The sequence below is a fragment of the Euleptes europaea genome, chromosome 4 (genome assembly GCF_029931775.1).
Source record: "Euleptes europaea isolate rEulEur1 chromosome 4, rEulEur1.hap1, whole genome shotgun sequence".
NCBI classification, from domain to species: domain Eukaryota; kingdom Metazoa; phylum Chordata; class Lepidosauria; order Squamata; family Sphaerodactylidae; genus Euleptes; species Euleptes europaea.
Genome location: NC_079315.1, coordinates 10,801,819 through 10,816,141, shown reverse-complemented (window position 1 = coordinate 10,816,141; position 14,323 = coordinate 10,801,819). Strand labels below are relative to the sequence as shown.

At 47.1% G+C, this 14,323-nt stretch overlaps 1 protein-coding gene and 1 non-coding gene across 2 annotated transcripts; both read left to right on the top strand.

The window, feature by feature from the left end:
* Positions 1-5,799: 5,799 nt before the first annotated feature.
* On the top strand, positions 5,800-5,860 carry LOC130477219 (U7 small nuclear RNA). Its single transcript, XR_008933307.1, has one exon. It is a non-coding gene; the product is annotated as a U7 small nuclear RNA (small nuclear RNA).
* Positions 5,861-9,214: 3,354 nt separating this feature from the next.
* C4H12orf57 (chromosome 4 C12orf57 homolog) lies at positions 9,215-14,104 on the top strand. Its single transcript, XM_056848345.1, has 3 exons — positions 9,215-9,290; positions 13,148-13,324; positions 13,955-14,104. Exons 1-3 carry the CDS (start codon positions 9,215-9,217, stop codon positions 14,101-14,103), a joined length of 402 nt encoding a protein of 133 aa, XP_056704323.1. The 3' UTR covers position 14,104.
* Positions 14,105-14,323: the final 219 nt, after the last annotated feature.

Below are 14,323 nucleotides of genomic sequence, written 5' to 3'. Positions count from 1 at the left end.
TGGCGACTCTTTCTTTCCTCTCCTGTCTCTTGGGGAGGGGGGGGAATAACACGGCCGAGCGACACGAGGCAAGGTGGGGCTGTTTCCAAGATGGCAGCTGCCTCTTCTCTTCTCCCCCCCCCTTCACCCATTCCAGTTGATGTATTTTAACTCATGCACATCCTGTTAGATGTGACGGTTTTTGCGTAGCAATTTGTGGATCCCTTGATCTCCCCCCGCGTGTGTGTCTGATCTCACGGTTGTATATCTTGATCTGTCCTCATTATATATTTACATAAGAACATTAAAAGATTCCCAGCTATGGGAGAAGAATCTCCCTACACACTCGATTCCCCCCCCCCCAAAAAAGCAAAGCAAAAAAATCCTTCCCCAAAGTGATTCTGGTGTATTAGGAGTTTGCATAGCCGAGACTGGGAAGGGCAACTATGAAGGAGCTAGAAAAAATTCTGAGCAACTGCCTTATGAGCGCACCACCTCCCTAGGGAGCTGATTCCACTGTCGAACAACTCTTACTGTAAAAGATTTCCCCCTAATATCCAGGCAGTACCTTTCTGCCTGCAGTTTAAACCCATTATTGCAAGTCCTGTCCTCAGCTGTCAACAGGAACAGCTTCCTGCTCTCCTCATTATTCTTCAACTGTGTACGTATGAACACAATTGCTATCAAGTCGCAAGCAACTTATGGCGACCCCCCCAACAAGCGGTTTTCAAGGCAAGTGAGGAGCAGAGCTGGTTTGCTACTTCCTTCCTCTATAGAGCCTTCCTTGGGGGTCTCCCATCCCCATACCGACCCTGCTTAGCTTCCAAGAACTCATGAGAGTGGGCTATACCATGCCACCTTCTTTCCCTTTAGCTGTGTAACCCACCACACCTAAAAAAAGGATATTGCAGAGCTTGAGAAGGTGCAGGAAAGAGCAACCGAAATGATTAGGGGACTGGAGCAACTGTCCTATGGGGAGCGGTTAGGACGCTTAGGGCTGTTTAGCTTGGAAAGAAGGCGACTAAGGGGAGACATGATAGAGGGCTATAAAATTATGCATGGTTTGGAAAGAGTGGACAGGGAGAAGCTTTTCTCCCTCAATACTAGAAAGCAGGGCCATCTGCTGAAGCTGGAGGGTGAGAGATTCAAAACAGATTAAAGGAAGTATTTCTTCACACAACGCATAGTTAAGTTGTGGAACTCCCTGCCCCAGGATGCTGTGATGGCTGCCATCTTGGAAGGCTTGAATTGGGGAGTGGATGTGTCAATGGCCACCAAGGTTAAGTTAATTCATGCCATTGTATTCCCAATTACTATGTATGGGTGTGAAAGCTGGACATTGAAGAAAGCTGATAGGAAGAAAGTAGATTCCTTTGAAATGTGGTGTTGGAGGAGAGTGTGATGGATACTGTGGATTGCCAAAAAAACAAATCAGTGGGTTATAGATCAAGTCAGGCCTGAACTGACCCTAGAAGCTAAAATGACTTAACTGAGGTTATCGTATTTTGGTCACATTATGAGAAGACAAGAGTCACTGGAAAAGACAGTCTTGCTAGGAAACGTTGAGGGCAGCAGGAAAAGAGGAAGACCCAACAAGAGATCAATTGACTCAATAAAGGAAGCCACAGCCCTCAGTTTGCAAGATCTGAGCAAGGCTGTCAAAGATAGGACATTTTGGAGGACTTTCATTCATAGGGTCGCCATTAGTTGGAAGTGACTTGATGCACATACACACACACACACACACACATAGCGGTGAGCTACTATTACTCGAGAGATCCGAGATTTTGCTTTCTTGTTGCGAGGTATGCAAGGAGCCTCAAAGGTTGAGCTGGAAACTATAACTGCTTATAAAATAATTATATTAAGTGTACACAATAGATACGATAAAAACACAAGGCCTGGAACACAGGCTACATATAAAACCACCAGTACAAACTTACAGAAATATTCAACACAGCGGATGATAACACGTAATATAAATGACCGATAGACCATATGCGTTTTGGCCTCCTGGGCCTTCCCCAGCGGTCATATATATAAAACATGATTATTAAAAACACATCCGGAAACTGGAAGGTGCAGAAAAGAGAAACCAAAATGATCAGGGGGCTAGAGCAATTGCCTTATGAGGAGCGGTTAAAGCGCTTAGGGTGGTTTAGCTTGGAAAGAAGGCTGCTGAGGGGAGACATGATAGAGGTCTATAAAATTATGCTTGGTTTGAAAAGAGTGGACAGGGAGACGTTTTTCTCCCTCTCCCATAATACTAGAACACGGGGTCATCTGCTGAAGCTGGAGGGTGAGAGATTCGAAACAGATAAAAGGAAGTATTCACACAACGCATAGTTAAATGGTGGAACTCCCTGCCCCAGGATGTGGTGATGGCTGCCAACTTGGAAGGCTTGAAGAGAGGAGTGGACATGTTCAGGGAGGAGAGGGCTATTCATGGCTACTAGTCAATCAAGGCCAGCGGTCTGTTCACAAAGTGGCCACCCAGATGCCTCTAAGAAGCCCACAAACAAGACAACTGCAGCAGCACCATCCTGCCTGTGTTCCACAGCACCTAATAGAATAGGCATGCTCCTCTGAGACTGGAAAGAATAGGTATGCATCATGATTAGTATCCATTTTTGCTAATAACCATGAATGGCCCTCTCCTCCATGAATATGTCCACTCCCCGCTTATAGCCTTCCCAGTTGGCAGCCATCACCACATGCTGGGGCAGGGAGTTCCACAGTTTAACTATGCGTTGTGTGAAGAAATACTTCCTTTTATCTGTTTTGAATCCCCCACCCTCCAGCTTCAGCAGATGACCCCGCGTTCTGGTATTAGAGAGGGAGAAAAGCTTCTCCCTGTCCACTCTCTCCAAACCATGCATAATTTTATAGACCTCTACCATGTCTCCCCTTAACCGTTTTCTTTCCAAGCTAAACAGCTTAATGCTCCCCTTAACACTTGGACTCTCACCTCTGGTGAATTTTCCCAGGAATGTTCTGCCCATGTTGATTCCAATGGTACCTTTGAGTAATCAAACGTGACATCTATCCTATGTTTGTAAACCCCTGGCTGGAGCAGCAGAGCAATGGCTGGAACAGAACTGAAAAGAGTGCCGTTGGGAAAATAGGGAGGCCATCGTAGAAATCTGTGATGCAAAGAAATAACACTGGCCCCTTGAGTAGGGTAGACACAGTGGAGGGGTCTGGGACATAGCCCCAGAAGCTGTCTACCCACGAACACATGGAGCCGCCTTGTACTGAATCAGACCCTTGGTCCATCAAGTCAGTCTTGTCTACTCAGACCGGCAGCGGCTGCCCAGGGTCTCAGGCGGAGGCTTTCACATCACTTCCTTGCCTGGGCCCTTGAACTGGAGATGCCGGGCATTGAACCTGGCACCTTCTGCATGCCAAGCAGATGCTCTGCCACTGAGCCACCGCCCCACCCCGGTGCGCTTTAATCCAGCCCTTCCTCCCAGGATCTCAGACTGGTGTCATGTGATTCTCCTTTCCCCATTGTAGTCTCACAACAACCCTGTGAGGAAGGTTAGGTTTATGGAGTGGGACTGGTGCGACCACTGTGGCACTGTGGCGGGGTGGGGGGAGGATGTTGGACCCAGCCCTACAGTCAGTCTACCACACTGGATCCACACCTATGTGCCTCTACGATACTCAGTTGTGATTTTGGCTGCGTTCAGCACACAGACAAGGTACCGCGGCACCACAGCAAAAAGCAAGCTCTTTCGGAGGGGTGGAGGCAGCCCGATAGCTGGGTGGCATTGTTTGCTTCAGGAGGGTGATCGGTGGCGTGGCCCCAGTGCCCATGCATGGCAAATAGAACAGGAGAGTGGACATGTTCATTATCCATGGCTACTAGTCATGATGCATACCCCAGGATCAGAGGAGCATGCGTATTATATTAGGTGCTGTGGAACACAGGCAGGACAATGCTGCTGCAGTCGCTTTGTGCACTTCCAGGACGCACCCGGTTGAACCCAAAAAAAAAGGGGGGGACCAAATGGAACTCAACCAAAATGCTGATTCCAAACCGAAGAAGTTGGGCTGAAAAATGCTAAAATTACAAATATATAAATTTTAATAAGGTGCACAGTCAAGTTAAAAACATAAGGCCTCTAGCACAGGCAAGGTTTTCAACGTTCAATATATGCACACTTAAACACCTGCGATGCACAATTTAACACTGACCAAAGTAGGATCCAAAAAGGACCAAATGCGTTTCGGCCTGGGAAGGCCTTCCTCAGTGGTCAGCCATAGAGTTATAATTTAGCACACATCCTAATACAATATTGTATCATAATAAACAGTAAAAAATGTATAAAAGCCCTTCTAGTATAATGAAGCTCCCTGTAAGGTTATTTGTTCCTTATATACTAGACTGTGGCTTCCATGTCTCACCTTCTGTTACATGCCGGGCTCATGAGGATGTGTGTTAGGTCAAGTTGGCACCTGGTTGGCCACTGTGTGAACAGACTGCTGGACTCGATGGGCCGTGGTGTGATCTAGCAGGGCTTTTTTCTTATGTTCTTATGATGCACACCTATTCTCTCCAGGATCAGAGGAGCATGCCTATTATATTAGGTGCTGAGGAGCACAGGCAGGATGGTGCTGCTGCAGTCGTCTTGTTTGAGGGCTTCCTGGAGGCACCTGGTTGGCCACTGTGTGAACAGACGGCTGGACTTGATGGGCCTTGGTCTGATCCAGCAGGGCTTTTCTGAGGTTCATTATGAGAGTCAGTTTATGCACTGCCTGCCCCGGGGCTCAGCTGCTTAGAACAGTGGTTCCCAACCTTTTTTTGACCAGGGACCACTAGGACTTTTTTGTTCGGTGCAGGGAACCCAAGGTTCAAAATAAAAATTCAGAGAATTTGAAAATAAACTTTAATCATAACTGTTAGTTAAACATTAAACTTAGAATAATATTTGAATATAGATTTTTATAATAGATAACTTTTAATTGAACATATTAATTTATTATGGGTTTATAACTTTGTTTTGCGGACCTTAATTTAGTTCTCGTGGACCCCTGGTTGGGAACCAGTGGCTTAGAAGCAAAATCACCACCCAAGACATAGGTTGGGTGGTGGATTTTTCCATATAGTATTAGAGTTGCCAGCTCCAGGTTGTGAAATACCTGGAGATTTTTTGGGGTGGAGCCTGAGGAGGGCGGAGTTTGCAGAGGGGAAGGGACTTCCATGCCATAGAGTCCAATTGCCAAAGCGGCCATTTTCTCCAGGTGAACTGTTCTCTGCTGGAGATCAGTTGTAATAGCGGGAGATCTCCAGCCACCACCTGGAGGTTAGCAACCTTGGATAGTATCCTGCATGCTAAGGTGGTGCTATAATTGGATTCGGGCACCATTTTAAAAAGCGATTTGCAATGCCATCAAACTTGTGCACAGTCTCTACAGCCCCGGCTCCTCCTTACATCTGATCCCGAAGGGGAAAGAACTGGATGGAGGATTTTTTTCACAAACTGCCTGTCGCTTTAAGAAGCTCGCCTTCCCCTGCGAAATTTATTCTGAATTCTTTATCCACGCTACCTCCGCTCCGCACTGCTGGGGGGCGTGGCTTCGATAGCGGTGACCAATGAAATGGAACCGATTAGCATATCAGCTCAACTGTCCTCAATCTTGCTTTTTAAAGGGATGAATCCGTAAATTTTGCAGGAGGTGAGTACTTTTCAAACACAAGGCGTAATTTGGGGCTAAAACAGCAACAGGGGCAAGATCTGGCTTTAATGCACTGCTCACCATAACCTGAGTCGTACTCCGTTTTCAGAGGGTGAACTCCGTTGGCGCTTTCCTAGCTAGTGATTTCAGCTCTTTTTGTATTTGTCTAGTAGGCTTTCTGCTGTAGCGGAGAGCCTCGCAAACGTAGTTTAAAATCAGATTGCAAATGTTTTAGTGCTTATTATTTTAACCCCATCATTTTTATGTTTGTTTATCCATTTGAAACTTTGCTCTTTGGTGTTTCCTATTTTTCCCCGCAGCCATCTTTTCTGTTATTGAAATCTAAATTATACCTTTATTGGCATGTGTGTGTTAAGTGCCCTCAAGTTGCTTCCAACTCATGGCGACCCTATGAATGAAAGTCCTCCAAAATGTCCTATCTTTGACAGCCTTGCTCAGATCTTGCAAACTGAAGGCTGTGGCTTCCTTTATTGAGTCGATCCATCTCTTGTTGGGTCTCTTATTGGCATACAAGGGCGCAATGCAAAAGGATAAGAGAGGAATGGAAATCTTAAAAGGTGTGTGTGTGTGTGTGTGTATGTATGTTAAGTGCTGTCAAGTCGCATCCAACTCATGGCGACCCTATGAATGAAAGTCCTCCAAAATGTCCTTTCACAGCCTTGCCCAGATCCTGCAAATTGAAGGCTGTGGTTTCCTTTATTGAGTCAGTCGATCTCTTGTTGGGTCTTCCTCTTTTCCTGCTGCCCTCAACTTTTCCTACCATGACTGTCTTTTCTGGTGACTCTTGTCTTCTCATAATGTGGCCAAAATACGATAGCCTTGGTTTAGTCATTTTAGCATCTAGGGTCAGTTCAGGCTTGATTTGATCTACAACCCACTGGTTTGTTCTTTGGGCAGTCCATGGAATCCGTAACCCTCTCCAACACCACATTTCAAAGGAATCTACTTTCTTCCTATCAGCTTTCTTCACTGTCCAGCTTTCACACCCCATGCATAGTAATAGGGAATATGATGGCATGAATTAACCTGCTCTTGGTGGCCAGTGACACATCCTTACACTTCAAAATATTTTCTAGCTCCTTCATGGCTGCCCTTCCCAGTCTCAATCTCCTTCTGATTGAAAGGTACCCTTTAAAAAAATAGTAGGCAGTTGCATTGAATAACATTGTTGGTAATACCATCTTTTCTGTTATTAATCTTGGTCGCGCTCAGAACTGTCAATTAAACTTAAAACCTTTCCGTTTCGTATTACTACTCTGAACAGCAAGCAATACTCACGTCGACGTTCCCCCCTAAACACTGAAACCCTTTTACGGCTATTGCAATCGATAGACCCACAAAACAACCCTTCAAAGTCGACCAGTTTATTTAACCCAACATTACTTTTGCATTATTATTTATTTGGGGGCTCCTTTATGAGTTTTGAGGACTATGGTTTGCTCAAATTGAATTTCTGAGTTCTTGGGGATTGCGAGCAAGGGTTTCCCGGTTTATAGACTGCGGGTACAATATTAATCAGGTCCCTAGTCCCTATGAAGAGTTGTGCAATAAGGAGGCCTCCTCAAGAAAAGGAAGGAGGGACGACTTCAGTCAATATTCATGAGACACCCGAACAAGGGACAATCCAGTCCAAAATTCCCCGGACAGCCGGATGCTTTCGAGAAGCGCATAAACGGGACTCCGCTCTTCTGTTGCTCTTTTCCCTCCCCGACTAGCTCTCAGTTCACTGCTCCTGAACATGGAGGTTCCCTTTAGCAAGCAGTGGCCAATTAGGAATACTTTTCATCCCCTTGGACTCCCCTCTGTTGTTCTTCCCTTCCCCAACTGGCTCTCAGTTCACTGCTCCTGAACATGGAGGTTCCCTTTAGCGACACCGCCCCTCTGTTGTTCTTTCCCCCCCGACTGGCTTTCAGTTCACTGCTCCTGAACATGGAGGTTCCCTTTAGTGACACCGCCCTTCTGTTGTTCTTTCCCCTCCCCGATGGCTTTCAGCTCACTGCTTCTGAACATGGAGGCTCCCTTTAGCCAGCCTTGACCAATTATGAATACTTTTCATCCCCTTGGACTCCCCTCTGTTGTTCTTCCCTTCCCCAACTGGCTCTCAGTTCACTGCTCCTGAACATGGAGGTTCCCTTTAGCAACACCGCCCTTCTGTTGCTCTTTCCCCTCCCGGCTCTCAGTTCACTGCTCCTGAACATGGAGGTTCCCTTTAGCGACACCGCCCCTCTGTTGTTCTTTCCCCCCCCGACTGGCTTTCAGTTCACTGCTCCTGAACATGGAGGTTCCCTTTAGTGACACCGCCCTTCTGTTGTTCTTTCCCCTCCCCGATGGCTTTCAGCTCACTGCTTCTGAACATGGAGGTTCCCTTTAGTGACACCGCCCTTCTGTTGTTCTTTCCCCTCCCCAAACTGGCTTTCAGATCACTGCTCCTGAACATGGAGGCTCCCTTTAGCCAGCCTTGGCCAATTATGAATACTTTTTGTTCCCTTGGACTCCCCTCTGTTGTTCTTCCCTTCCCCAACTGGCTTTCAGATCACTGCTTCTGAGCACGGAGGTTCCCTTCAGCGACGACGCCCTTCTGTTGTTCTTTCCCCTCCCCGACTGGCGTTCAGTTCACTGCGCCTGAACATGGAGGCTCCCTTCAGCGACGACGGCCCTCTGTTCTTTCCCCTCCCCGACTGGCGTTCAGTTCACTGCGCCTGAACATGGAGGCTCCCTTTAGCCAGCCTTGGCCAATTATGACTACTTTTCGTCCCCTTGGACTCCCCTCCGTTATTCTTTCCCCTCCCCGACTGGCGTTCAGTTCACTGCTCCTGAACATGGAGGCTCCCTTTAGCCAGACTTGGCCAATTATGAATACTTTTCGTCCCCTTGGACTCTAAAGGCGACACCGCCCCTTTGTTGTTCTTTCCCCTCCCCGACTGGCGTTCAGTTCACTGCGCCTGAACATGGAGGCTCCCTTTAGCCAGCCTCGGCCAATTATGAATACTTTTCGCCCCCTTGGACTCTAAAGGCGACACCGCCCCTCTGTTGTTCTTTCCCCTCCCCAAACTGGCGTTCAGATCACTGCTCCTGAACATGGAGGCTCCCTTTAGCCAGCCGCGGCCAATCAGGGATACTTCCCGTCCCCTTGGAAAGCCAACCCCGTTCTTCGCCCCGGCTTTGCAAAGGCTCGGCAAGAAGACCATGCCCGGGCGGGAGGAGGAGGAGGAGAAGGAGGCTGGGCTCCCCCTTTAAATCCGGTTTCCAGCGCGGAAGTAAGGAGGCGGAGACGGCCGCGTTCACACGGCTCGCGGGTGGGGCTTGGGGGTGGGGACAGGCCGGTCGCGCCGCTTCAGCCCTGCCCGGGGATCGAGCCTGCAGCGGTGCGGCTGCGGGGCCGCCGCGCCGCTTGAAAGCGCAGCAGCAGGCAGGCAGGCAGGCAGGCAGGCAGGAGGCTTCTCCCCCCCCCCCCGGGCGTGGCGTCCGCCCTCCGCCCCCCCTGGCCGGCCCAGCCCAGCCCGGCCTCCCGGCTCCTTCCCCGGCGGCCCCGATGTCCAGCCTCCAGCGGCCCGTGGCTTCGTCCACCCAGGCGCAGCCCGTCTCCTTGAGCGCGGAGCAAGCCAAAGGTGAGTGGATGCCACCTCCAGGGGCTCGCTGGAGATCTCCCGCCTAGGACAGCCGATCCCCAGCCCGAAGGGAGATCAGCTCCCCTGGAGAAAAATATACTGAGTTGCCATCAGACTGTTTCCTGGAATGTATCTTGCATGTTATTTTCCTAGCCGTTGATACAGTTGCGTTCACGTCGTCCTTTTGGCGTGGATTTTTTTGCCCCTATTTTTGCAAACAAAGTATTGTATTCTTTTTTTTTTAATAATATTTTTTTATTATTTTCTTCATTTTGTTACTATTATATTGTTTTTGTTGATATATTAAATGAAGAAAATAATAAAAATGATAGGTATTGATTTAATAATGTTGGATAAGATAAGAACAGGTTAATTAAAATATTATTGGGATTAGTTCCGTTAGCAAAAGTTTATACAGTTCATTTTTAGATGGAAGAGGGAGAGGGGGAAGTCACTTAATGTTAAATTAGAGATATTATTGGTTTTTCTTTTATTACTATTATATCATTTTTGTTGATATATTAAAGAAAAACCAATAATATCTCTAATTTAACATTAAGTGACTTCCCCCTCTCCCTCTTCCATCTAAAAATGAACTGTATAAACTTTTGCTAACGGAACTAATCCCAATAATATTTTAATTAACCTGTTCTTATCTTATCCAACATTATTAAATCAATACCTATCATTTTTATTATTTTCTCCATTTAATATATCAACAAAAACAATATAATAGTAATAATAAAAAGAAAAACCAATAATATCTCTAATTTAACATAAAGTGACTTCCCCCTCTCCCTCTTCCATCTAAAAATGAATTGTATAAACTTTTGCTAACGGAACTAATCCCAATATTATTTTAATTAACCTGTTCTTATCTTATCCAACATTATTAAATCAATACCTAATATAAAAATTAATACAAAGTATAAATAAGGGATTAGATCAAGGAGTATCCTTTAAATGGTCCCGTTAAAAAATGATTTTCACAGTAAGTTCTCCAAGCCTCCCATTCCCCCCAAAATTGTACATTATCATTCTGATTTATCAAAGCTGTAAGTTTCACCATCTCGGTCAATTCCAGCATCTTTTTTATCCAGTCTTTTTTGTCTGGTATCTCAACTGTCTGTATTGTATTCTTCATATATGAGCTTGGCTGTTTTTCTTTGAGTTAAACCTCCAGGTACTAGTGGGAGATCGCCCGCTATTACAACTGATCTCCAGCTGATGGAGATCAGTTCCCCTGGAGAAAAATGGCCTCTTTGGCCATTGGACTCTATGGCATTGAAGCCCCTCCCCTCCCCAAACCCCACCCTCCTCAGGCTCTGCTCCTGAAAACCTCCCAGCGGTGGTGAAGAGGGTCCTGGAAACTCTAGTTGGCAACCTCCAGGTGCCAGCTGGAGATCTCCAGCTGATGAAGATCAGTTCCCCTGGAGAAAATGCCCTCTTTGGCCATTAGACTCTATGGCATTGAAATCCCTCCCCTCGCCAAACCCTGCCCTCCTTAGGCTCCGCCCCCAAAATCCTCCCGCCCGTGGCGGAGGGACCTGGCAACCCTGATCTAGGGCCGGAAGCGTTGCAACGGAGAGGAGCCGAAGCCGACAAGATTTTGTGCAGGGCACGCCTTACTAGGATGGAGGATAAGTATGGGTGCATTTTGATTGAGGTTGCCAAGGAAGGCGGTTCCTTTGGCAGGGAAGTTCTGCTCCATTACCCCAGGTGTATTGTGGGATGTCAGAGATGCTCTAGGCGTATCCTGCATTCAGCAGGGGGTTGGACTAGATCAGAGCCTCTTAAACTGTGGGTCACGGGTCGCCAGTGGTCTGGACCCACAGTTTAAGAAGCCCTGATCTAGTCCAACCCCCTGCTTAATGCAGGATCTGCCTAGAGCAGGGCTTCTTAAACCTTTTCCTCTCGCGACCCCGGGTATATAAGTATACATATCAAACATTTCCTGATAATAAATCATAAAGAAATTTATTTTAAAACAATTATTTGGTATACGTATAATTTTACCATTTACTGTTCACAAATTTTTCATGACCCCCACATTCAGTTACGTGACCCCATATGGGGTTGCGACCCATAGTTTAAGAAGCTTTGCCTAGAGCAGTGGTTCCCAACCTTTTTTTGACCAGGGACCACTAGGACTTTTTTGTTCAGTGCAAGGACCCCAAGGTTCAAAATAAAAATTCCGGGAATTTGAAAATAAACTTTAATCATAACTGTTAGTTAAACATTAAACTTAGAATTATATTCGAATATATATATTTTATAATAGAGAACTTTTAATTGAAAATATTAATTTATTATAGGTTTATAACTTTGTTTCGCGGACCTTAATTTAGTTCTCGCGGACCCCTGGTTGGGAACCAGTGGCCTAGAGCATCCCATCTGTCAGCAATGCTGATTCTATGACCTTAGGTAGTTCAGGAGAGGGGGGGCACCTTGACCATCTTCTGGGCATGGAGTAGGGGTCACTGGAGTGTGTGGGGGAGGTAGTTGTGAATTTCCTGCATTGTGCAGGGGGTTGGACTAGATGACCCTGGTGGTCCCTTCCAACTCTATGGTTCTATGACCTCTGTCCCAACCCCCTTTTAAATCCTATCTGCACCAGTGGCCATCACCATACCTTGTAGCCGTGAGCTCCACAAATTCCATTGTCCATGAAGTCCTACTTATTATTTTTCAAATTTTATTTATTTATTGGATTTTTTTAGTCGTCGCTCGTCCAAAGGGGTCTTGCGGCGACTTACAACATTGAAAGAGTATAAATGAGTTTTTAAAAACCAACATAAAAACAGATGACTAATATAAAATATTAACATTAAAATATCACACTATTGAAATATGTGGCTAGCGCCATTCCACTAACAAAGCACCCCAAAGCTGTGGATTACGCTGCAAAGGCCGGCCTGAACAATTCTGCCTCGCATGTCCCGCGGAAACAACACAAGTCCATCAGGGCACGGGCGTCATCTGAGGAGTGCATTCCTCAGTGTAGGGGCCACAACTGAGAAGGCCCTTCCCCTGGTGACAGGTAACCGAGCCGGCCTGGGCACCTGCAAGAAGTCCCTAGAAGAGGACCAAAGTAAGTGTGGGGGGGTTGTAACGGGAAAGGTGGTCCCGTAGGTATGAGGATCCAACGCTGTTAAGTGCTTTAAAGGGCTTACTTCCCTTTCTCTGTCTCAAACTACTGCCTGTCAGTTTCATAGGGTCACTCTTAGTTCTAGCATTACGGAAGAGGGAGAAAAAACATCTCTATCCCCTTCCTGGAAATTCAAAGACCTGCTCAAGTCCATCCCGAATCCCGAGAGCCAGCACGGTGTAGTGGTTAAGAGCGGTGGGCTCTAATCTGGAGAACCGGGATTGATTCCCCACTCCTCCACGTGAGTGGCGAACGCTAACCTGGTGAACTGGCTTGGTTTCCCCACTCCTACACATAAAGCCAGCTGGGCGACCTTGGGCTAGTCACAGCTCTCCCAGAACTCTCTCAGCCTCACCTACATCACAAGGTGTCTGTTGTGGGGAGAGGAAGGGAAGCCGGTTTGATTCTCCTTTTAAAAAGGTAGAGAAAGTTGGCGTATAAAAACCAACTCTTCTTCTTCTTCAAATACCAGTCAAGACGCACCAGCTGAGAACGGAGCCCGAGACAGTCTTGATATTACCTGCAGTCGTCTTGTTTGGGGGCTTCCTAGAGGCACCTGGTTGGCCCCTGTGTGAACAGACTACTGGACTCGATGGGCCTGGGTCTGATCCAGCAGGGCTTTTGTTATGTTCTTTTGTACTTAACTGTCTTTGAAATAAATGGATGCCTGATGAGTGTTCCCTTTTTTTCTTTTCCATTCCTCCCTTAGTGGTCCTGGCAGAAGTGATCAAGGCATTTGGAGCGCCGGAGAATGCCCAACGCCTGGAGGAGGCGAGGGAGAACGCCGGCAACGACATGGGCAAGATGTTACAGTTCCTGCTTCCTGTGGCCACCCAGATCCAACAGGATGTGATCAAAGCCTATGGCTTCAGTAATGATGGGGAAGGTTGGTTGCGGGTGTGGCATTGGGAATACAGGCTACCTATAAAAATAGAGAGCTCCGTGGCGCAGAGTGGTAAGCTGCAGTGCTGCAGTCCAAGCTCTGCTCACGACCGGAGTTCGATCCCAACCGAAGTTGGTTTCAGGTAGCTGGCTCAAGGTTGACTTGGCCTTCCATCCTTCCGAGGTCTGTAAAAGGAGGACCCAGCTTGCTGGGGGTCAAGGGTAGATGACTGGGGAAGGCAATGACAAACCACCCAGTACACAAAGTCTGCCTAGTCAACGTCAGGATGTGACGTCACCCCATGGGTCAGGAATGACCCGGTGCTTACACAGGGGACCTTTACCTTTATAAATATATCAGTGTGTGTACATCAACCTGTGCCAATTAGATTCATCACAGGTATGATGTACACACATCTGGAAGCATTGCTAAGAGCCAGTGTGGTGTAGTGGTTAGGAGCGGTGGTTTGGAGCGGTAGACTCTAATCTGGAGAACCAGGTTTGATTCCCCACTCCTCCACATGAAGCCAGCTGGTTGACCTTGGGCTAGTCACAGTTCTCTTAGAGCTCTCTCAGCCCCACCTACCTCACAGGGTGAGTGGGCTTCATGTTCGTTTTCTTCTTTCTTTCCTAGGAGTCCTTAAATTTGCCCGCTTGATAAAATCTTACGAATCTCAGGACCCGGAGATTGCCAGCATGTCTGGGAAGTTGAAATCCATGTTCCTGCCTCCAATGATGCTGCCTCCTCATGGGGCAGGAACGGGGGCTCTGGCTGCCTCCTGAAACCCTCAGTAACCTTTCTGGCTCCTGTTCCTGCCTTGGCAACCACGTTAGTTACCTGGAATTTGGGATATTCTTTCAGTGCCATGTGAGATGTCTTTGATTTCCTTGTAGAGTCCTGGTTCTGCCCTTTCTGTGAATTTCTTTTGTGCGAGTCAAGGAAAAGCTATGTATCTCCCATCATTTTTTTTTCCTGAGCGAGTCTTTTTATGCCCAAGTTTCC

Coding starts and splice junctions, on each gene's coding strand:
- C4H12orf57 (XM_056848345.1), top strand. CDS start 9,215: ATGTCCAGCCTCCAGCGGCCCGTGGCTTCGTCCACCCAGGCGCAGCCC. Junction 9,291..13,147: donor GAGCGCGGAGCAAGCCAAAG/GTGAGTGGATGC, acceptor TTCCTCCCTTAG/TGGTCCTGGCAGAAGTGATC. Junction 13,325..13,954: donor CTTCAGTAATGATGGGGAAG/GTTGGTTGCGGG, acceptor TTTCTTTCCTAG/GAGTCCTTAAATTTGCCCGC.